Raw genomic sequence first — 23,849 nt, forward strand, 5'->3', positions numbered from 1 at the left:
ATGACGTCAGCAGGCACTATTCTGGATAATGTTGAATTAAATAAATTAAATAAATTCTAAAATGATTTAAAACTTTAGAAAATCATATAAAATAAACCGTAGCTCAGATGAAAATACTTTCTACATGAAAGTTGCTCAGAACGACGAGACGAATCCGGATACGCAGCCCGTTCGTCTGCCACACATACCTAGCATAGCAAACACGCAACTTTTCCCCTCCGGTTCATCTGTCCGAAAACGCGAAACACCGGGGATACTTTCCCGGAAGTTCCCCCCCTTCGCCGGTATCACCTATCCATGTGTTAGGCCACCCCTAGCACAACGTATTGCTGCGTCTTGCTTTGTGTTACATTTGATTGCTCTGTTATTTATTGTGTTCCCCCTTCGTTACTTCTTTCCGGTAGACCCTGAGACTGCCGGCGACCCCCAGTTCGACTACGGTGTTGACGACCCCTCCTACTTGCCAGAGCAACCAGGCAAGCCCCCCCTTGATCACCAGATATCGCCTATTCTCCTCTATACTGCTTGCATTAGAGTAGTGTAGCATGTTACTGCTTTCCGTTAATCCTATCCTGATGCATAGCCTGTCATTGTTGCTACAGTTGTTACCCTTACCTGCTATCCTACTGCTTAGTATAGGATGCTATGTTCCATCAGTGGCCCTACACTCTTGTTCGTCTGCCATGCTATACTACTGGGCCGTGATCACTTCGGGAGGTGATCATGGGTATATACTATATACATTATATACATGACATATGTGGTGACTAAAGTCGGGTCGGCTCGAGGAGTACCCGCAAGTGATTCTGATGAGGGGGCTGAAAGGACAGGTGGCTCCACCCCGGTAGAGGTGGGCCTGGGTTCCTGACGGCCCCCGACTGTTACTTTGTGGCGGAGCGATAGGGCAGGTTGAGACCACCTAGGAGAGAGGTGGGCCTGGCCCTGGTCGGCGTTCGCAGATACTTAACACGCTCAACGAGATCTTGGTATTTGATCTGAGTCTGGCCATTTGGTCTATACGCACTAACCATCTACGCGGGAGTAGTTATGGGTATCCTGACGTCGTGGTATCAGCCGAAGCTCTTCTTGACGTCAGCGACGGAGCGGCGCGCGCCGGATTGGACTGGAACGCCTACTAGGCTAGGTCTGCTTCCGGCCGCGCACGCAACGTGCAGGTGTGCAATGGGCGATGGGCCCAGACCCCTGCGCGCATAGGATTTAGACTGGTGTGTTGACCTCTCTGTTGAGCCTAGGTGGGGCTGCGACGTGTTGATCTTCCGCGGCCGGGCATGACCCAGAAAAGTGTGTCCGGCCAAATGAGATCGAGCGTGTTGGGTTATGTGGTGCATCCCTGCAGGGAAGTTTATCTATTCGTATAGCCGTGTCCCTCGGTAAAAGGACGACCCGGAGTTTTACCTTGACCTTATGACAACTAGAACTGGATACTTAATAAAACACACTCTTCCAAGTGCCAGATATAACCCGGTGATCGCTCTCTAACAGGGCGACGAGGAGGGGATCGCCGGGTAGGATTATGCTATACGACGCTACTTGGAGGATTTCAATCTACTCTCTTCTACATGGTGCAAGATGGAGGCTGCCAGAAGCGTAGTCTTCGACAGGATTAGTTATCCCCCTCTTATTCTGGCATTCTGCAGTTCAGTCCACCGATATGACCCTTTACACATATACCCATGCATATGTAGTGTAGCTCCTTGCTTACGAGTACTTTGGATGAGTACTCACGGTTGCTTTTCTCCCTCTTTTCCCCTTTCTATACCTGATTGTCGCAACCAGATGCTGGAGTCCAGGAGCTAGAGATCCCGAGGATGATTCTACATGGAGTTCGGCTTCGAGGAGTAGTTAGGAGGTCTCAGGCAGGAGGCCTTGCCTTTTCGATCGTTGCTACTTTTGTGCTAGCCTTCTTAAGGCAAACTTGTTTAACTTATGTCTGTACTCAGATATTGTTGCTTCCGTTGACTCGTATATGATCGAGCACTTGTATTCGAGCCCTCGAGGCCCCTGGCTTGTATTATGATGCTTGTATGACTTATTTATGTATTAGAGTTGTGTTGTGATATCTTCCCGTGAGTCCCTGATCTTGATCGTACACATTTGCGTGCATGATTAGTGTACGGTCAAATCGGGGGCGTCACAGACGGCTCGGCGCGGCTCCTCGCCCGGGCTGGCTGGCCGCAGCCGGCAGCCAGTGGGGTAAGCGCCCGTCAAATCCAAGTGTACGACAAGACACCCGCCATGTCGTGGAGAGTCTGGCTCGCGGGCAATTGCGGCATCTCCCGTGATGTTGCACACCTCTCCACTCGCGTGGAGGTGCTGACCACCGGCTCCAGCACCAGTGCGACGGCGGCTGCTCCCTCCTGCTAGGAGAACGTGCTCCGCACAACGATGCAGCAGAGCCTGTGCGCGCCCATCGCAATCGGCATGGACCCCAATGCTGTCGCGGCCGAGCTTGAGGAGACGCGCAAGCGTCTGCTCGACAAGGACATAGGGCTTGCCACCATGCAGTGACGACGATAAGGGGTATAAGATCCCCAAAGGCGGGCTCTTCGAGACTTGTACTAAATGTGTGTGCAATTTCATCACAAAAAAAATGTACTTTGATCTTTATGATATGGATGAGATACATATTACCATGCAAAAAAATCATTTTGGTGTGAGCTGTAAAAAATTATGTACTTTTCTTGTGAATAGTACATGTGGTAGAAATATGTGGTTTTGTCATTTTTTTTAGCTTGCATAAAAAAGTATTTGGCCATGATACTTTGCAAACAAATAGTAGTACAACTCAATGTATGTGTGTATTTTCTTTCTAGTTTTATTACGCACCTATGTCTGGAGCATGCTCCTGTAACAAAAATGAAGTTGTGCGCCGTCTTAGATCGAGTCACACAGCCATCTCGAACGCGATGGAAGAAGCCGACACGCGCCTTGCGCCCCCGGCAGCACGTGGCCTAGGAAAAGTGACTCCGCGCGCCAGACGCGATGACGACGCCGCCCATCAACTCCGGGCGGCTTGCGCGCTCACTGAGCTCCGTGCACGTACGTACGTCGATGGTCAGCGCCATCGCAAACCCAGACAGATCACCACGTCTATAAATCCACGCGCCCCGAAGTCCGTAGTAGATCACATCACACTTCACACAGCACGAAGAAGAATTCCAGTCAGCTCAACTGAACCAGCAGATCCTCCTAGACCTCCCTCATCACCGACTCACCGACCGATCGCCATGGCGCAGGCGGAGCGCGAGTGCATGCGCGTGGTCATGTTCCCGTGGCTGGCGCACGGCCACATCAACCCGTACCTCGAGCTGGCCAAGCGCCTCGTCGCCGCCAGCCCCGACGACCACCACCTCGACGTCGTCGTGCACCTCGTCTCCACGCCGGCCAACCTCGCGCCCCTCGCGCACCACCAGACGGACCGGATCAAGCTCGTCGAGCTCCACCTCCCGGCGCTCCCCGGCCTCCCGCCCGCGCTGCACACCACCAAGGGCCTCCCCGCCCACCTCATGCCGGCCCTCAAACGCGCCTGCGACCTCGCCGCGCCACGCTTCGGCGCGCTCCTCGACCAGCTCTGCCCGGACATTGTCGTCTACGACTTCCTCCAGCCGTGGGCGCCGCTCGAGGCCGCGGCGCGCGGCGTGCCCGCGGTCCACTTCAACACCTTCAGCGCCGCCGCCAAGGCATTCGTCGTCCACTGCCTCAAGAATGAACGGACCCCCAGCGCCTTCCCGTTCGAGTCCATCAGCCTCGGCGGCGCCGAGGAGGACGCCAAGTACACGGCGCGGCTCATCTCCCGCGACGACGGCACGGCCATGATCCCCGAGCGCGACCGCCTGCCGCTCAGCCTGGAGCGCTCCTCCGGGTTCGTGGCCATCAAGACGTGCGCCGACATCGAGCGCAAGTACGTGGACTACCTGTCCCAGCTCGTGGGCAAGGAGGTCGTGCCCACCGGCCCGTTGCTCGTAGACTCCGGTGGCTCCGAGGCGAAGCGCGACGGAGGCCGCATCACGCGGTGGCTCGACGGGAAGGAGCCGGGCTCCGTGGTGTTCGTCTCCTTCGGCAGCGAGTACTTCATGTCAGACCGCCAGATGGCGCAGATGGCGCGCGGGCTGGAGCTCAGCAGGGTGCCCTACCTGTGGGTGGTGCGGTTCCCGAACGCAGAGGACGACGCCCGCGGCGCGGCGAGGTCCATGCCGCGGGGGTTCAAGCCGGCGCGGGGGCTGGTGGTGGAAGGGTGGGCGCCGCAGTGGCGCATCCTGTCGCACCGGTCCTGCGGCGCGTTCCTGACCCACTGCGGGTGGAGCTCGGTGCTGGAGTCGATGGCGGCGGGGGTGCCGATGGTGGCGCTGCCGCTGCACATCGACCAGCCGCTGAACGCCAACCTCGCGGTGGAGCTGGGCGCGGCGGCCGCGCGCGTGAAGCAGGAGCGGTTCGGGGAGTTCAAGGCGGAGGACGTGGCGCGGGCGGTGCGCTCGGCTGTGAACGGGAGGGAACGGGTGGCGGCGAGGCGCCGTGCGAGGGAGCTGCGGGAGGTGATGGCGCGGAACAACGGCGACGACCGGCAGATCGCGACGCTGCTGCAGAGGATGGCGCGGCTCTGCGGCAAGGGCCAGGCCGTACCAAATTAGTGGGCTTTTTTTTGAACTTTTTTTTCTGTGTTTCCAACGGGTTTAGTCGAGAATAAATAAACAGTCGGGGAGCGGTGGCTGCCACAGCCCACCTGTACTCTTTTTTCTTTTCTTTTTGAGGCAAACAGCCCATCTGTACATACGCTCGGGCTGTCCGGAGTACTAGTTTCGGTCTTTCCAGATTGAACTAGTTTCAGCCTTTTCAGTTTCCTTCAAGGCAAAGTCGGCCCATTCGAAGAAATAACAACAGCCTGATGTTCTATCAAAAAGCCCATCAGGCTAAACCTCGGCCTCCTCCTCTTCCTTGGAACTGGAACTGGATCCTCTAACATACACAAGGAATGTTAGAGAAGGGATATTAGAAAAGCTACAGTACCCTAACTTCCCTTCTATTAATCCATACAATTAAGGCTGAATAACTTAAATTAATTTTTAAGATTTATGGTTTAGTGTTTAGAGTTTAGGGTGTAAAATAACTTTAATTAATTTTTAAATTACAGATCTAGTATGTAAATTCATAGTAAGGCTAAAATAACTTAAATTAATTTTTAAGATTTATGGTTTAGGGTTTAGAATTTAGGGTGTAAGGTAACTTAAATTAATTTTAAAATTACAGATCTAGTATGTAGTAATTACATATAAACAAGTTGATGATGAGATAAAATTAATTTTGGATTTTTTATATCTATAGTAATTATCAAAAGTAAATAACCTGCTAATAGTCCCTAACATTCCTTTTCATTTTACACTAGACGAGCTCTGTAGCACTGTGACTTTCCTTCTCTAAGTTAGAGGATCCGGCTCGCTCTTCCTCAGCCACCTCCTTCTCTTCGGTTACATCCTCCATGTCATGGGACGCCTTCGAATGATACCAAATGGAGTCGTGGTTGAGCTCATCAAGTTCAAGGGTTTTCATTATTTAGGCCACTAGTTGTGTCTTACTATTCAGTTTTGTCATTGGAAATTATAGCTATTTAAAAATGTTCAGAATGCCAACAATCCGTGACATGCTTGTGCGAAAATGCCATTAGACATCATTATTATCAGGTCAAACCCGTTGGCCATGTTATATGACAAAAATACCCCTAGACCCATATGTCAGTGTTGTTGGGATTAAGTGGGGCCCACACTTAATTGTAGTGAGATAGCGGGAGAGCTAACATGTTGGTCCATAGGTATTTTGGTCATTATAACATGGCAAACGAGATATGAGCTGACGGTAATAGTGTCTAGTAGCATTTTTTATCATGCGTCTAACGAAGCGATGGCATTTTTGAGCAGTTAAAATTCCTAATGGCAAAACTAAGTAGTTGGACATAACCAGCCGCATAAATGATAAAAACCCTAAGTCCTATCTTGGCCGAGGACTCCAAAGACGCTAAGAAACTTGGTCGTGTTCATCTCCGCGCTACGACAAGGAAACAAAGAAACTACATCACCATCCGCTACCAACAATCACCGATCGGCTGAAAATGTTGAAGATTTTTTTACCTTGTAGGCATTTCATCCAGCACTTGGAGGCCGCGAACTTGTTGCAGGTTGCGGCCGCCGCCCGCGCCAGAGCAGTGGTTGTAGGTCCCGCCGGAGCAGTTGCACAAGGTGATGCCTTGGAGGAGGCGTCATTGTGGCCTTCTTCATCTTCTTCTTCGCGGCCGCCTCAGCGAGGGCCATCGCTACCGCCGTCGGCTTTCTTGCTCGTTTGGCTCCTGCAGGAGCGCTGGGAGGGCGGCGGGCCGTTGCTGGAGAGGCGACCGCCAACCCGACGGCCATTGCCGTTGTTGGAGGAGAAGCTTGAACCCGATGGGTTTTTTTCATCCCCAAAGTTTTCTTCGGTGCGTGCGGCGTCGCATGGGTGGTTTTCGGCGGTGACCGGCACGGCAAGGGAAGGGTCTGGGCTATCCATCCAGCCGGAGGGAGGGGTCATCAGTGGCGGCGGCGAGGCGTGGTGATTACGGTGGAGGGATACAAGGTGGCACGAGCATGGGAAAAAGATAGGCCGCCACTTTTACTCAGCCGTAGCGGGAGTGAGCATATTTTAGAGTGATTGGAGGGGGGGTAGGCGGGGAGGATAAATTTTACTCCACTCTTCGGTTTATGGAATCGGCCGGATGCACAGTAAGGGAGGAAGACCAAAATTATCCTCCCTTACGGCCGGAAAGGGGATTGGTTAGAAATGCCCTAACTGAGTTAAGAGGACAAGTTTGCAACTCCATGAGGTACCATTATACCACTAGTAGAAAAAGGGCCTTTAGTCCCGGTTCTTACACGAACCGGGACTAAAGGCCCTCCACGTGGCCGCTGCCTGGAGGTCCACCTTTAGTCCCGGTTGGTAACACCAACCGGTACTAAAGGAAATTTATGATTTTTTTTGAATTTTTTTTATTTTCAAATTTCTGAATTATTTTAACCTCTAATCTCTAATCACCCCTCATCACTGCTCAATTTAACCTCTAATCTCTAATCACCCCTCATCATTCCAAATCATCTAACTTCCCGGACAGTCACCCATCCTCTCACTACTCCAGCCTGAGCACGCTTAACTTCCGAGTTCTATTCTCCCTCGTTTCCAAGTCTGCACTTGTTGTTTTCCTGACAATAGTAAGATGTCAATCCTATTAACCCTCAGGAATTTAGCTTGAGCATGAAGTCACACATTTCACTGTTTGAGTTTGAAACTATTGTTCTAAAAAACAATAATTGTTTAGTAACACTGATATTTCTTGAATAAGTAGTTTGACCATAGTTTGACCAGATTTGACCAAAATTCAAAAAAACTGAAATAATTATTTAGTAACACTAATATTTCTTGAATAATTAGTTTGACCATTGTTTGACCACAGTTTGACCAGATTTGACCAAAATTCAAAAAAATGAAATAATTATTTACTAACACTAATATTCTTGAATAATTATTTAGTAACACTAATACTTCTTGAATAAGTAGTTTGACCATAGTTTGACCAGATTTAACAAAAATTCAAAAAAAACAAAAATTGGAGCATAACTTTTTTTCCTTTTAGAATTTGAGGATTCTAAAAATTTGCAAACAGGCCGTAGGTGGTCAAAATCGGATGCGGATTTTAGTGCTGACATTTTGATATATTATATTTTTTCTGACATCGCATGCAAAAGTTATAGCCGTTTTACATTTTCCCTATACTTTTTGCAAAACATGTCCAAATTTAAGTTTTTAAATTTTCCTAACTAGTACATGTAGTAACATAACTACATCTGAAAGGATTTTAATTTTTGAAGTTTTTATCATTTTCTTTTGCTTTTTACAAAACTGAAAAGGCGATCCAGGGGGGTAGAGTTTGAAAATGGGACCTTTAGTACCGGTTCATGACCCATTAGTACCGGTTGGTGGCTCGAACGCCCATTAGTACCGGTTCGTGGCACCAACCGGGACTAAAGGTCCCATTTGAACCGGGACTAATGCCTGTACGGTGCCCTAGCCGCTCGAACATTAGTCTCGGTTCGTAATGCAACCAGGATTAATGTTCTTTTCTGACCGAACCAAAGCCCTGTTTTCTTTTAGTGTACAGTGGCAGAGTTTCTAGAAACAATGAAAAGAAGAGCAATGATTATCGAATTTGAACTGAGACATGCAGCGAGAGAAGGCACGTGTTTTTGGTCAACGAGAGCTCTGAATAGACTAAATCAACTCAAGCCGCACTATGATCTCCTCCATGACTCAACGAGCTGAGCATGATCGCATGAACATGGCTAGCGTCCCAGCGACCAATGGAGTCCCAGCCAGAACCACTCACTGAATATATATAGCTAGGCACCTCAGTTTTGACAAGGCAACCATCTGCACACCTTGTCGCATGCTATTTGTGTCAATAACAAGGTGCTAAACTACCACTTAACTAACAGGATCAGGACCAGTGAATCAGGGTCAGGACCACTGTATCAAGATCAAGATCACCTGTGTAACTAGATGAATTTCGCCGATCCACACACACACACACACAAATAAAAATCTCAAGTCCAGCAGCAACAACCTCCGGTCCTCTTTCGAGTTGTCGGGCATTCTTATTACATGGGCATCTCCCATTTCTGCGCGTACACTAGTGCTCCATTATTATTCTGGGAGTACTCTATATATATTTACGCAACGGAAACTGAATAATTGTACGTTTCAGAGATCATTGGAAATGAGCATTTCTCAGACACGGCCTAGAAATAGCAACAGCAATCATCTATTATTGTACTACCCAAAATCTCCTGCCTAAAAAACAATAGAGATATCACACGAGAGTCGGTACTTAACAATAGAAGCATATGTGTGTCCTTTTCCTCTCTGCTCAAGACCCAGAGTGCTTATCTGCAGCCCCGGACTGAACAGGCTCGCATCACCGTCGACCTCGACCTACTATGCAGACTAACATATATTACAAGTACGCGCGCATCAGCTGCCAATAGCCCATTAGCATCAGCTGGATGGAAAAATCAGTTCCTTTTTGGAACCTTGTGTGGCGCTTTTTCCTTTTCCCGCTTTGGTGACGACGGGCGTGAGTGCTGCCTCCCGCCTGCTACGGCTGACTAGACATCTCGTACTGATCTACTTGCATTTTTTAAGCGCTTCTAATCCACATTATTGCCTTTTAAGTAGTAGTAAAATTGCTGCTGTTGCTTCGTACCGTCAGCAACTGCAGTTCCGAACCCATGCAAAGAGCGACCGGCGAGCATCTCGACGCATGCACTTTTCTTGCTACTTTAAGTCCGATCCTATGAAGTACCAAGGGCCGTTGTAAATGTCAAAATGTGCGTGCCTTTCAGGCATGCATGTCACTGTCAACGCCTCCGGTTCGAGTTTACTAATTAAGCACGGCCATTTTGAGCTAGCTTTGTCTTAGGCTGGCCATAGTGGGAGTAACATAACTAGTATCATATACTTGGGACTCGTAAACATGCTTACGTGGCAGACAATTAAAGAAGAGAGAGAGGGTCCTAGTAACATAGGTAGATACCGTAACATAATAATTGTTATGCTACTATGTGTCATGCATGACAATAAATGAGACCACCTATGATACTACTAGTGTATGTTACTCCCCACTATGACCAGCCTTACGCTGAAATGGTTGGCCTGCTGTTGGTTTCAGTGCTTGGACATGAAAGATAGGGCACGAACCACACGCATGGGGGCAGGGGGCACTGAAACTTGGACACCAATAGACTATTTGGCTAATTAAAATTGCCGCCACGGCTCGATAAGCATGCATGGCATAAATGTGTTTCAGGGAGTTTTTAATATCTGATTATAACTAACTAATACTCCAAAAAGAGCATCATCCCAACTTGTCCTTCTCTCGATCCAGATAGTTTAAGCGAGCCAGCAACCACGTCACCGGCACTTTTGCGCTTTTGCTCTCTCTCTTCCTCCTCTGTGTATATATCGAGCCCTAGCCTACTTAACCAGATCACATAGAGAGACACATTAGCGCGCAGACAGAAAAAAAACTTTGTACAGGCAGAGATGGCGAGGGTACACTCTTCGCCGTCGTTTTCTTCTTCTTCGTCGCCGGCGGCAGCTGCGGCGGCGTGCGCGGGCGAGAGAAGGGGGAAGGTGTTCACGCTGTGGCTGAAGTCGCTGGTGCTCAACGGGCGGGGGTGCACCGTGTACGACTCCGACGGCCACATCGTGTACCGCGTCGACAACTACGGCTCCAAGTGCAGCGACAACGTCTGCCTCATGGACCTCCGCGGCAACATCGTCGTCAACATACACAAGAAGGTGTGTACATTTTCCTTTGCTGAGAATATCATCAAGATCTATGAAATACTATGTTGGCGCTCAAACGAATGTATGATCGATCTTTCTGACTGGTTACTTAATTGTGGATTCCTGCAGAAGCTCGCGTTTGGCAAGTGGGAAGGGTACAAGTGGACCGGCCGGAAGCAAGAGGCGAGCGCATGGTTCAAGGTGGCGCGGCCGCGCGGCGGCATCTTCCACCGGAGCGGCGGCCGCCCCTCGTCGTCGCCGTGCGAGTTCGAGAGCGACGCCGGCCGTGCCATGCGGTACAGGATCGACGACGACGGCGGGGCGCGCGCCGGGAAGCGGGCGTGCTGCAGGATCGTGGACGCCGGCACCGGGCTGGTGGTGGCGGAGGTGAAGAGGAAGGTGACGGCGGGCGGGGTGGCGCTCGGGGAGGACGTGCTCGCCCTGGTGGTGGAGCCCGGCGTCGACGACTCGCTCATCATGGGGCTCGTGCTCGTCTACGGGCTCATGAATCGCACCATGTGAAGCAAAACCAGAACAGAATAGAGACTTTTACAGTCTTTCTTCGTGTGAATTACCGTGTAACTGCGAGTAGAACGACTTCCTAGTGTGACACAGATGACTGATCTACAAGTGATTTTGATTCCATGGCGTTTGTACTGCCAAAAATGTTCAGCGTCGCCTAAGATGTGTTTAACAAAACACACTTGTTCCCCAGGTTCGATCAGTGCAAGTTGTTTATTCCCACCCTCTGACTTCAATCGTCGTACGTGAACTCCGTGTAATTAGTCTTTTTTCGAAAACAATAAAATTGGAAGTGTTGTTTCGCCTTCCCCGTTGTAGATTCTAACTCTCCACCAGGGCATGCGATTCCGTTTCGTCAGGTCGCTGGACAGTTTGACCTAAAGGTAGAAATCACTGAGGAACATACCGGATCCATGTCTTGATTAAGGCCTTGTACAATACAAGGTGTTTATTTGTAAAGAGTAGATGCTTAATTAGGCACCCTTTACAGAGACAAGCACTAGTGCTTGAGAAAAACTCAGTTTATTTTACTATAAGCACCTCTTCTAAGCACCATGCACTGTATACAAGACCTAAATGGGTTCACACTGGCTGGAACATCAATTAACGAAACTCCGAACTGACATTACAAAACAATTGACTCAAAAAAATTGCCTATAAATGAAGAACCAACAGAGCTATTCATTATCTATCTTCTCAGTCGCTTCACTCTAATGCTTCTGCTCTATGTACAGGCTACAAATAAGCTACATGAAGTAGCTTAGAGGTGTCTTCTTTCTAGATCCGCCTTCACCATAAAGCTCGTTCCACTGAACAAGCTCGTTCATATTTGTCGAATCAGATGATATACTTGCACACACCTACACACGAGGCAAGTTACGTTAGGATCACACTTTTATCAACAACTTGGAGATGAAAAAACATAAAATGACAATGGGGTAACCTTAATTATTATAGTACTCCCTCCGCCCCAAAGTAAGTGTCTCAACTTTGTACTAACTTTAATAGCACAAGTACTAAACTTAAGACACTTATTTTGGGACGGAGGGAATATATCCTAGAAACAAATTGACGCTACAACCCAGAACATATCAATACTGGCATTAGTCTCCAATCTTGAAACTAAACCCGCAAGAGCCGTCATCAGCATTTGTTATATATTTGATGGATTAAGTTTCACAGGCGGTGAGGGGCATCATCTACTTGTATCCTAGAAAGAAATTGCGCTACAACCCAGAACATATCAATACTAGCAGTACACTCTCCAATCTTGAAACTAAGCCCGCAAGAGCTGTCATCAGCATTTGTCATGTATTTGATGGATTAAGTTTCGCAGGCGGTGAGGGGCATCAAATCTACTTGTGTAATTGAGTCTGATTTGCATTAGGTTTATTTTTATCTTCTTTTCCATTTTTGGCCAGGGTAAGAAATAGATGAAAAACAGCAGTAATATTTACCTGCTCGTGTGCCTGTTTGAGATCACTCATATTTAGGGGACGGACATCACTGCTAGAATACTTGGGAGGCAATGGTTTGTTTTCTGCTTCTGCCAAGGATCTCTCCTGCAAGTAGACACAAGATGATAGATTAGAGGTCTGATGTAGCCTCAACAAGGATAATAAAAAATAAATCAATTCAAATTATTAATGATTTGGTTAACCAGATATTCTAAAAAGCATCGATAACATCAGAACCATTGAGAGAAATCAGAAGGATCAGAGATTATTAATCAGTAAAACTGACAACACATAGGAAAGTAGTACAAGAAATTAAGAATTTAAAACTAACCTTCTTCTCTTTTTCAAGGATTTCCCTTATGGGACTATGTGCAGCAGTAATACACAGATTCTGGGGAAAATTAAAATTGTCAGCAGAAAGAATATGGAAATTACCTGTTTAAAAAGGAAATCAAATAAGAAACAAATAAGCTCAACATAAAATTAAATACCTTCAGATCACTGCCTGAATACCCCTCAGTCAAGCTAGCCACTGCTTCCAGATCTACATCTTCTGCCAAATCTTCTTTGGCTAGTATTACACTAATAATCTTTTTCCTATTGGTTGCGTCTGGTAAATTCACCATCAACCTAAACAATAGTTTCAGAAGAATTATTGCTGGTTCGCAATGCCAGTGTCACAATTTGCATTTATTTGTTAAAATATGTATACCCATACCTCCTTGGGAGCCTCCTAATGACAGCCTCATCAAGATCAAACGGCCTATTAGTGGCAGCAAGTACTAATACACGTTCTTTGTCTTTTGTTCTCAGACCATCCCAGTTCACCATAAATTCATTTTTCATTTTACGCATGGCTTCATGTTCCCCTGGGTTTTCACGTCTACCCAGCATGCCGTCAACCTGCAAAACAGGGGACACAGCAGGGTCTCTTAATTAATACACTATTATTCTGCAGCCTGTTGAATCATAATCATATCATCAATGATGATGAAATTTTTTGACTGACCTCATCCACAAAAATGACACTGGGAGCAATTTTGCTTGCAAGTGAAAACACAGCTTTCACATATTTTTCCCCCTCGCCAAACCACTGTTACAATTACAGGTAAGAAAATGTAGAACTAACAACGGAGAGCAATCTAGGTAAATATCTGTTATGGGAAAACCTTCGAGCCAATGCTTGACATTGATATGTTGATGAAGTTAGCACCAGCCTCTGTTGCAACAGCTTTAGCAAGCATGGTCTTCCCCGTACCAGGTGGACCAAAAAGCAATATTCCTTTACATGGCTGGTGCAAAATGAAAAATCAGAACAATATTGCACACTGGGTAAGTTAAGAAATACTAATTAATAAGGAGAATAATATGATAACGGCAGTATTCAACCTGCTACATTCAGTTTGAAGTGATTCTTGTTGCTCTTTTCAATTAAATTTGGGATTGCATGATATTAATTACTTCCTCTGTCCCATAATGTAAGATGTTTTTTGACACTACACGTTTTTGCAGTTTAAATTGAACTAACGGGACGTCTTATATTTAGAAAGTGAAGCTGTATAACAGAAGGCTCACAAAAGCATCATACATAAATTCAAAATGCTAGAAAGCACAGAATGATAGGAGATGATGGACAAACCACAGGTGGACAGCATTACAATATTTACAAAACCACTCAACAAGGATGAGTCATAAGCGCAGAAAGGGGGATATCTAACTATAATTCAAAATGCTAGAAAGCATAGAATGAATAGGAGATGATGGACACACCGCAGGTGGACAGCATTACAATATTTACAAAACCACTCAACAAGGATGAGTCATAAGCGCAGAAAGGAGGATACCTAACTATAAAGGCAAATGACAAAACAAGGAGCCATTGTTACAGGTGAAACAGAGGACTCACAGAAGGGACATCTGGATTGTTTTAGAAGAATATTAAGCATATATAATGAAGATTGAGAATGCCTTGTACCTTCATAAGTTGTCCCTTGGAGAACAACTCTGGCCTTTGCAATGGAAGCATCACTAATTCCTTCAAAGTTTCCTTGACATTCTCTAGTGCTCCAATGTCATCAAAGGAAACACCTATCTCATCTGGAGGGATAACATCACCAAGAAGCCTCTTTTCAAATTCATTCTCCGTGGCAACATCCTACAATGAAAAGGCATGTATGTAAGTCATTGGCATTAGACACCATTAATGTGATAATGGACCAGAGCCTCAAATAATAGGTGAAACTCAAACTCAATCTGACTTATTTGCACGCTTCAAATAAATAACTGGGCCAGGCTGATCATGGCCAGGTCAAGTCATATACATGAGGTGATCTTTGCTATTAAGAAAAGAAGACGAAAATCACCTTGAGTGATTTCTTTGTGCTCTTTTTCTTATGGTCATTTTGCATCCTTTCCGACAAATCAACCCCATGCTGAAGGCTGAAATGCAACAATTTCAGTAAGATAATCATTAGATGAACCAGAAAGAACTTTCTTGCACAACTTTTGAAGTGTACAATGTTAGAGAATAAACCTTTCACCAGAAAGAGCAAGTAACACATCCTTTCCAGGAGTTGGAACAGTGGAATTCATAACTTGATGACTCAAAGCATAACCAACTATTTTATCGACACCTGGAAACAAAAACAATAGACAGATGATGCTACATGGACATTATACAGGATAAAACATCATGTAGGAATGACTACTCACATTCATTTGTAAGAGTTCGATCTTTAACACATACTGTGGTCTCTACATCAGCACATTCCAGACCATTGCGAGTTAGAAACTGCATTCGATTGCATAAAGACATTAGTTAAACCAAGAGATATAAGGAACAGCAACATCAGTGGAGTGGAGCGACAATTCCATTTTTAGAGGTCGCACTAATACAGGTGATGCAGGAATACTATTTTGTCCCATAGTGGAGGCAAATCTATCGAAAGTTTCAACAAAACGTAAGAAAATTGTCAAATAAAAATCAGAACATCCTAATCACTCTGGGAATCTAATAGCAGCTTAATGACGTATTTTTTTTAGTAATCATGTTTGGACTCCCAGCTACATAGGGAAAGACTAACATATAAAACGCAAGACATTAGGCTGAAGAGAACATATGATAATTGAATAACAGGGATGTGCAAACAAGCAGTTACTTAAAACTGAAACATAATAACATTGGGTATGTTCGAGAGCAAAAGAACATTTAAGGTTTTTAAGTCTATTATAGTCCAAAAGTAATATACAAAATGACAAGTCACTAATTAATACTTACAGACTGGACTTTTGAAATGTTAGCCTTCACTTTCAGAATTTCAATATCACGATCCAATAGCTGTTTCCACTTTGAGAGTTCCAAGTCATCCTGTAGCATGTATTCAGAGTTATAACTAGGAGAGGACACTACCAAGTAGACATCATTGTTGAGTAACACAAATGGCATACCTGTGGTGGTTGTATTGTCACTTTACTGGGGAAAAGTTTAGTGACATGCTTCGCAGTCTTCGCTGCTTCTTTGGTTTTATCATTCACCCGGCCAAAGCTATCCTGCATTGGTGTACATTAGATTGTAACAACAAAAGTGTAACAGAGCACTTATGACAGAAACCATTATTTAATTTAATTGATAAAAGGGTCCAGTAAGAAAAATAATACAGTGGACAAGATAATAAGCAATTGAGATATATATATCAGAAATATCCTTTCAGTAAAAGCTGACAATGTGTTGTAGTGCCATGGAGTCCCTACACTAGCATGGCATAAGTAGGGATACTTCCAGCAAAACCAGAAAAGGCACCTGGAACGCAAGGTCGAGTATTGCTGCTTGACCATATGGGAACTTCGAAAGGAAAGGAGACCCGTTTAGCTGTATAAACAACATCTTTTTTGTTAGCTAAAAGAATGAATACTTAGAAATCGGGTGCAGATTATCTTTACAGTAAGTACCTTATCTTTCCGACTGTCTGCCTGGGTCTGAGACCCAATAACAAAAACACCTGCTGGAAAAATTTCGAGCTTGCTCTTTAGACCATGATAAGAGTAAGTGTTTCCACACACTTTCTCAACGTCCTTCAAAAATAGGATAAGGGGTCCATGCGCACTTTCTTCAGAAATAAACTGCATAAAATTCCAGTGAGTAATAGGAAAAAATGACAAATGCTGATAAAAGTAAGGTTGCGAAGATCGTACAAACCTCAAATATTACATCAAATGGATGTTTAGCTCTATCTTCCCATCCTGGACCATCGAGGCACAGAGAATCAACTGGAAATACAAATAGGCATAAGTAACTTGTTACAAAAATTAACAATATAGCAAAAAAACACTGCATTTAAGAAGTACATAAGAACAACAGAAGAAGAAAAACTCACCTGAACAAAAGAAACCATGATCAACCTCACAATTGCCTCCTAGATCAATGCCCCCAGGAATCGGTTTGTCAAAACTGACTCCGATTTTTGAGGATCCATTTTCCTCAAAAGGAAGTCGCACTTCACCCTGGGAACCATAATCTGGAGCTCTGCAGATTGTATAATTTGGCATAAATTTTTAATAGATGCAAGTAAAATATGCAAATGGCAACACCAAGAGAGAGGTCAATTGCAAACAAAGGGGTGGAATGCTAACATAATACTAGGTAATAATTCAGAAAATTCATATGGTTAGCGATCATTACATATCATCACAGGTCAGACCAACAAGCAGGGACTCAAACCAGCCTGGTTCTTTTATCCAATAAGAAAACCTACTGCCATCTAAGATAGACTATGCAACTTAAGTATAAAAGATCAATGCAGTACAATATAATATGCAATATTTACAGGAAAATGGAGAAAGGATTATTCTCATGATTATTGCATCAGATCTACTTTTCCATATAACACATTTGGAACGTAAGAATTTCATACAAAAGGAAACTTATACTCCTGCTGGATGTGCAGTTTCCTGAAAAATTCATACGAGAATCCTGCATTGCAAACAGGGCTAAATCCAGACCCATGTAAAAAAGCTTATAGCTGCTACCAGTTACTGCAAACTCTCTATAGCAACTCACGATCATCGTATATCATACAATAGGTTTTCCAGCTTTGCACAGCACAAATAATTTTCTATCTGTAAACCCTCCTACTCAAAACTGCTATAGCATGAAAGGTACTAAGAGTAATCAAGAGAAAAAATTACATAAAAAAACTGCTGGGACATTCACACATGTGGCGCAGGAAGCTGAAAGGATGCACATTTTAAAAAACAAATCTTAAGGTATGGGACACACCTTTGTCCCTCAAGGATAAACCTTGTTGACTGCAAAGAACCAATGTATCGCACCCTATCACCTGAATAAAATATCAGAAGCATTACTACCGCTACATCAGGTGGTTTCATTACACTAAGAAAATATTGTAAAAACAAACAGTATAGTCTCCTCATCGTTCATAGTACCAAGGACAAATGCAGGGCCACCATACTCAATTCAACAGGTACTCTCAACATCTAGACTTAAAAATAGTTGCCAAAAAATAGCAAAGAAAATTTAGTGCTAATAACAGAGTCATGATAGCCTTACCTTTTTTGTACGGCTCTGACTCCTTTGACTTTGAAGACTGTCCCTGAAAAAAAATGATACTCGGGTGTTGGCATTTGAATTTGAACTAAAGAAATACCAAAGAAAAGACCCCCCCCCCCCCCCCAGACCCTCTCCTTTTGCACACAATTCATATGCAACTGTTTAAAGCGAGCATGCAGTTGCATCAGTGAGTAACTTACATCATACATCATTTTCTAGTTTACATCTCAAGGTGTCAGCTGATTCATTTATGGTGAAATTAACTAATGCTACATCTTTTCGGATGTATTTATAAACAGCACCAGTGCTGTGAGTTTACTGCAACTCTGCTGTACAGCTTGTTTACAAAGTTCAAACTCTGAAAGAAGAAAACATTTCGAGCTTCCAGAAAATACTAGCAGCATTGCACAAAAAGGTAAAGTAGAATAGTTGAGGCATATATTTCATCTCACAAAAAAGAAGACGCATATCTGTCATCTTACAAAAAGATAAGGCCTACAATAGAATTGGTTGTGGTTTGTTCAAAATGAGCTGTGGTGGCGCTGTTCAATATATCATCAATCCACTTCAAGAAGAATAAGCATGGCATGGTTAAGAGGCTTACACTCGACAGCAATGATGAATCTACAACGAGCAGCCTAGCATCGAAGTGTTTGGTGAGAGCCTTCATCAATGTTTCTTGGTATATCTCAGACCCTACAAAAAGTAAAATTGTTTTTAGTAAACAATCCAAGCATTTAGCATTTAACAAATATACAAAATCACTAACTGCAATACCCCATAATTTCATCAAGTATAACTAATACCTGCTGGACCAGATAATAGTACTCGTTGAGAAATAAAAGATATTTTTTTTGTCCACTCCATGGCTTCCTTGCAACACAAATTTACATGTGCTGGTGTCAGGAGAGAACTTTTGGTATTCTCACTGCAAGGATGAGAAGGCATCAAAGATAGTTCTTAACCACCAGAGACCAATCAATCAATATGCAACAGGCCAAATTAACTGGAAAAAAAAGTAGGTTGTACTCGAGTAATCAGTACTCACTTGCTAAATGCCTGTGTCTTGCAAAATATAAAACAACTTAGATTATTAGATATCCAATAGGTTGCTACTCATAAAATGAATTGATGGTGATGCCAAGCTTAAGCCTATGTGATGTGTTCATACACTTGAGCCACTTGGGGGTAACTTTATACTAATTTTGGTGTCAAACAGGACTAACATCTCCGCTGTTTGCAACAGATCTAATGGGTCGCATCAGGGTGAGAGGAGGTGACCAACGAACCACTATCACCAATTGAAACATTTGTAGGAGCAAGATTTAGTATATCCAATTATCATGCACTATGACCAACCAATCATTCTGGCTGCCATTATGTCACATCTTATTTTTTTTAGAAAATGGCGTCACAGCTTACTAGCTAAAAGAAAGTATGATTTAGAAATGAGAATGGCATTGCAATTATTTTTCTTACATTTTTTAAGGATGATATGAGGAATAACAAATAAGAAGAGAAATGGGGTTTGTGAAATTAAAATACCATGGATAATAAATATGCTTTTCAGCAATTTGCACTGTTGAGTTAGAAATGTGAGCAGAAACAATAAGAGGATGAATCCACTAAATCTGGAGTTGTGCTGTTGCAACCGATACGTTATCATATTACAGAACTAAGCAATTGGGGAGAAATCATCCTTCTATAAGATCATTATAAGAATTTCTTTACTTATTATGTGAAGTACAAAATGAACATTCTAGGCTACTAAAATGAAGGATAATAAGAGATGCATCAAATCATATATATTTCTATATCTCGAACAATATAACAAAAGAGCTGTTTTTTTTCATGAAGAGAGTAATAATCTGGATACCTCAGATAATATGGAAAACTATCAAATGACTCTGATATATCACTTGCACTAAAAAGTGCCTTCTTCAGATCTTCTTTTAAAAGTTTATGTTGAGCAAATGACACATTTTCTTCAGAAGAGAACTGGTTCTGCTCCTCCATTGTTTTACATAAACTGCTGACTATCTCTGTATCTAGTGAACAAAAAAGAGATCTGTTTAGCCTCACTTTCCTCTTTCATCATAATAACAAATAAAAGGTACTCCCTCTGTTTTTATTTACTCCGCATATTAGCTTTGGTCAAAGTCAAACTTTGTAAACTTTGATGAAGTTTATAGACAAAAATATTAACATATACAATAACAAATCAATAGCATTAGATTCAATGATTCATTATTGAATATACTTTCACATCATATAGATTTTTTATTTAAATGTTCAATTTTTTTCTATAAACTTGGTCAAACTTTATGAAGTTTGACTTCAATCAAACCTAATATGCAGAGTAAATAAAAACGGAGGGAGTACCCAGTTTTGAGGAACAAGATAGAAAAACAGAAGTCCTCTTATGTTGCATCCCCTTTTCTAGAAAGTTAGGGATTAGTAGGGCCTTAGGGAAGAAATGAAGCTGTCTCACCATGAGGAACCAATGGAGAGCAGCCACTACCAAAATTAAACGGCACTGATAACTTGGCCCTTTTAGATGATAAATGATCCAATGTGCCTTTCATAACTGGATGCTGCCCTTGCTGAACAAAACTCGGGGAAGAAAGGATTGATGTGCTTGATTTTTCCTCTGGAAGAGGCTGAAATATCTGCCAACATGTTAAGGACTTCCACGTCTAAAATGCAAGCTAACCCCAACATCTGTCCATCTAACTTTGCCTAGTAAGGCCAAGTTTTGGCAGGCCCAAATTAGCTGCCAATTCTTCCATGTGGGCATTGTTAGCCTGTAAAGTTTTTCCTGGTGTAGTCCACTACATAGTTTCAAATAAATACATACAATATTTTGAGCAACAAATTATACTATCATAGAAAGAACAATCTCATTTCGCTTGCAAGGCAGGAGAACCAAACATTGCTAGTCTTGCTTAACAAAGCAGTGGCAAAAACATCCAGACATGCCCGTAATCGCAGATAGGAGCAATACACATGTACTAAGAAAGCGGTCAGTCACAAAAAAGGATACATAAGCATGCTTCCCAAGTGAACTAAAAACAACTTCGTCGCCTCCAGTCAAGGTGACCTTAGCAGACTTGTCTAAGGCCTTCCCATTTACATAGACAACTTTGGATATAGAGACCTCAAGGGCAGCACCCCTCTGGTAAACAGGTCAAAATTGACAGTCAAAACCTCAAAATGATGAATGCAGGAAGAACTGAGTACTAATAAATTAATAAAATTAAGAATGCAACCATACCCTAACATGCCTCAGTCTGCAAACAAGTGATCCAGATAATGCGTCCGTCAGTTTCAAATCATGTTTACCACCATGGCCAACGGTGAAATAGGAAGCATAAATAGGAACCGTGGGATACTGAACAGCAGAAGAAGAATATAATCATTAGCAAAGATAATTGTTTAAAATTAGTAAATGCTAAGACTAAATTACCAATACTACAGAACTAAGTGGGGAATTGACAAAATGGTAAAGCTATTTGACGCGGTTACCAAAAACAGATGTCAACAACTCAAAAACAAGTAACTGTGAAATGGTATTTGCTATGCATGTATGCACCAACAACAGGGATCACCCTTGATCCAATGTGACTCATTTGGATCAAATGGTCCAAATGAACCTCCATACAATTTCAGAGTAACGTAAGATGTTCCTACTCAACTGTAGAAAAAAACGTTCAAGATTTTACAAATAAGATGATTACGCAAGTCCACAAGACAAATTAAATGACTCAATGGTGGCTGTGGCAACTGGCAAGGATTGGCATCTAAACATGATATTAGATTAGTACGCTTAAATTTGAGCAGGCAGACAATAACAATCCTATAGTTGCGAATGCAGGAGACTGGAAACTCAAGATAAATATCACAATGATGATTTTAAAATTACTGAACAGTTACTAGCGCAAGATTGCAAAACCCCCATACAGAAAAATCACAATGTTTAATAAAACTCTGACAAAGGCATTATACATGTCGGGCCAAATAATGACAGGAAGTAGATAATGTACAGAAGCCAGCAAACAGTAGCAAAACAAGAATAACTAGTCGATGTTCTCTGATATTTGGATAACTTAGATGGAACTATTCTTTCCTCCATTTTGAAGAAAAACTAGTTTCAGCTCCAAGAGCACATAATGGTCCTGTGTTTCCAACTAAAGCCATGCATGAAGCGTTATACGACAGATGATTCACAATAGAGCTTTGGCAGACATATATAATGACCCACTCAAGACACAGATTTGTAACAAAATGAATTTTGAATTAAAATCTGCTATGTTTACTAAAATGTTTGTGCTGTTTGATAGCTAGGAAGGCTAGAGCAGTTCAATTGTCCGTCAAATAACTTGATTAGATGCTATGCGGTCACCAAATAGAGTTGTGGCACTGTTCCTCACATAAGTGAGTTCTCCTAAACAACAGACCTGAGAAGATTGGGAAATCAGTCTGGCCCAGGCATGAGTCCGGCTACTGGCCGCCCCGCGCCTCGTCTTCCACTGCGTCATCTCTTCCGCGGTCGTCTCGTCCGACGGAGGCAGACGCCTGGGCGTCCTCTTCTTCCTCGCTGAAGCTTCAGCAAAAAGGGAGCAATCAAAAACCTCCCCCCGGGCTGGCTAAACCAAAGCCTAGCACCCCCTGAAACGAACCGTGAACTCAGAACCTAACAGCACGCACCTCCCGAATTCGACACCGTGGACGACGCCGCGACGGCCCCGGCGGACCTCTCCGCGGCCGGCGCGCTCAGCTGCGAGCTCTCGATCGCGCGGCCCGCTGCCTTGGCGGCGGCCTCGAACACGGGGCCTGACACCACGCGCGTCGTCTTGCCCTGCGCCTGCCACACCACCGCACAGCAACGAACAATCAGATCAATCGGTTCCCGGAAATCATGAGCGATACAAAACAGAGGAACGCGCGCAGGGACCTTGGCCCGCTTGGCCGAGCGGCCCCGCGAGGGCGGCGGGGAGGCGGCCTCCGCCGCGGGCGCGGACGCCGACGCCCCCGCCGCGTCGCCGTCGCCCGCGCCCGAGGCCGAGGCCGCCGCGGGCGGGGGCGTCGGGGGCGAGGCCTCCTCCGACGAGGCCCGGCGCTTCCCCGCGGAGCTGCGCCTGGTGTCGACCATGGCGGCGGGGCGAGGCCGGGAGGGGCGCGGATCCCCGCGGCGGGCGAGGGGCGAAGCGTAATTTCACGACGGGGCGGGTGCGTGCGCGGGCGCGGAGGCGTGACGAGGGGGGAGATGGGAGGGAGGCCACGGGGGACTCGCGCGGGGCTGTGGTTTTGTTTCCGTTTACGGATCGCGAGGTTGGTGGTGGGGGGTGGAGGGAGGCGCACTTATTTATACGCGGGCCGAGGGGGCGGGGGGATCGGCTGGATGGCTGGCGGCGGCCGCGTCAACGGGGATTTTTACCGGCGTTTCACGGAAGGAGGAGAAACGGCCGCCCTGGTGGTGGTGGTGGATTCGATCGGTCCTTCTCTCTTCGTCAGCACCGAGCGAGCGAGCGGGCCGCAGCTTTTTTTTTTTCAAGTCTGCCGACTAGGTAGGGGCGTTCTCGCGATTCGCGAAGGCGGCCGCCGCGCGATGCGGGGCGGGGTTGTGGGGACGGAGGCGCGTGCGTGTCGCGTGTGCGCCGCGCGCGCCGTCGAGGGCGTGGGCCGTGGGGTGGGGCGGGGATTAGGTGCGGTGTAGAGACGGAGGCGCGGGCGGCGTTAAACTGGGTGGGGAGGCATGGCTTTGGCTTGGGTTCGGCGTTGCTTTCGCGGCGTCCTGTCGTGTGATCCTTTGTGCCAGTGGAATGGATGGATGGTTTGGGTTCGCCCGGGACCAGGTGTACGTGTGTTGCTGCGTGTGTTCGTGTCGCTCTCTTGTTCCGACGGTACTCGAGACCTTTTGGCGT

At 45.0% G+C, this 23,849-nt stretch overlaps 3 protein-coding genes across 6 annotated transcripts; 2 read left to right on the forward strand and 1 right to left on the reverse strand.

Annotated features, from left to right (window-relative positions):
• The first annotated feature begins 2,758 nt into the window (after positions 1-2,758).
• Positions 2,759-4,918, forward strand: LOC109783372 (UDP-glucosyltransferase 29-like). The gene has a single exon (XM_020341978.4). It carries the CDS (start codon positions 2,850-2,852, stop codon positions 4,647-4,649), a length of 1,800 nt encoding a protein of 599 aa, XP_020197567.2. The 5' UTR covers positions 2,759-2,849; the 3' UTR covers positions 4,650-4,918.
• A 5,175-nt stretch (positions 4,919-10,093) lies between these two features.
• Positions 10,094-11,028, forward strand: LOC109783373 (protein LURP-one-related 11). The gene is made up of 2 exons (XM_040401624.3): positions 10,094-10,392; positions 10,510-11,028. Exons 1-2 carry the CDS (start codon positions 10,135-10,137, stop codon positions 10,900-10,902), a joined length of 651 nt encoding a protein of 216 aa, XP_040257558.1. The 5' UTR covers positions 10,094-10,134; the 3' UTR covers positions 10,903-11,028.
• A 292-nt stretch (positions 11,029-11,320) lies between these two features.
• On the reverse strand, positions 11,321-23,259 carry LOC109783382 (uncharacterized). Of its 4 annotated transcripts, none has more exons than XM_073508005.1 (29): positions 23,004-23,259; positions 22,880-22,927; positions 22,633-22,789; positions 22,383-22,522; positions 21,200-21,316; positions 20,969-21,100; positions 20,417-20,594; positions 19,802-19,973; positions 18,732-18,853; positions 18,530-18,621; positions 17,926-17,968; positions 17,635-17,695; positions 16,733-16,881; positions 16,555-16,625; positions 16,308-16,478; positions 16,159-16,227; positions 15,807-15,908; positions 15,637-15,726; positions 15,072-15,150; positions 14,893-14,992; positions 14,723-14,798; positions 14,335-14,514; positions 13,529-13,651; positions 13,369-13,452; positions 13,078-13,262; positions 12,851-12,989; positions 12,691-12,750; positions 12,360-12,464; positions 11,321-11,762 (listed from the first exon to the last, which is right to left on the reverse strand). In XM_073508005.1, exons 4-29 carry the CDS (start codon positions 22,461-22,463, stop codon positions 11,649-11,651), a joined length of 2,895 nt encoding a protein of 964 aa, XP_073364106.1. In that variant the 5' UTR covers positions 22,464-22,522; positions 22,633-22,789; positions 22,880-22,927; positions 23,004-23,259; the 3' UTR covers positions 11,321-11,648. The 4 variants fall into 4 exon arrangements, with proteins under 4 accessions (XP_073364106.1, XP_073364105.1, XP_020197578.1 ...); XM_073508004.1 differs by having other exon boundaries at positions 22,383-22,528; XM_020341989.3 differs by having other exon boundaries at positions 22,880-23,256.
• Between the last annotated feature and the right edge of the window lie 590 nt (positions 23,260-23,849).

This window comes from Aegilops tauschii, chromosome 2 (assembly GCF_002575655.3).
Source record: "Aegilops tauschii subsp. strangulata cultivar AL8/78 chromosome 2, Aet v6.0, whole genome shotgun sequence".
Classification (NCBI taxonomy): domain Eukaryota; kingdom Viridiplantae; phylum Streptophyta; class Magnoliopsida; order Poales; family Poaceae; genus Aegilops; species Aegilops tauschii.

Excerpts from the sequence above, each read along its gene's own strand:
- LOC109783373 (XM_040401624.3), top strand. The coding sequence starts at position 10,135 with ATGGCGAGGGTACACTCTTCGCCGTCGTTTTCTTCTTCTTCGTCGCCG. Across the intron at positions 10,393-10,509 it reads TCGTCAACATACACAAGAAG|AAGCTCGCGTTTGGCAAGTG; the intron begins GTGTGTACATTT and ends GGATTCCTGCAG.
- LOC109783382 (XM_020341988.3), bottom strand. The coding sequence starts at position 23,077 with ATGGTCGACACCAGGCGCAGCTCCGCGGGGAAGCGCCGGGCCTCGTCG. Across the intron at positions 15,727-15,806 it reads TGACAATACAACCACCACAG|GATGACTTGGAACTCTCAAA; the intron begins GTATGCCATTTG and ends TACATGCTACAG. Across the intron at positions 14,799-14,892 it reads CTTGCTCTTTCTGGTGAAAG|CCTTCAGCATGGGGTTGATT; the intron begins GTTTATTCTCTA and ends GTTGCATTTCAG.
- LOC109783372 (XM_020341978.4), top strand. The coding sequence starts at position 2,850 with ATGTCTGGAGCATGCTCCTGTAACAAAAATGAAGTTGTGCGCCGTCTT.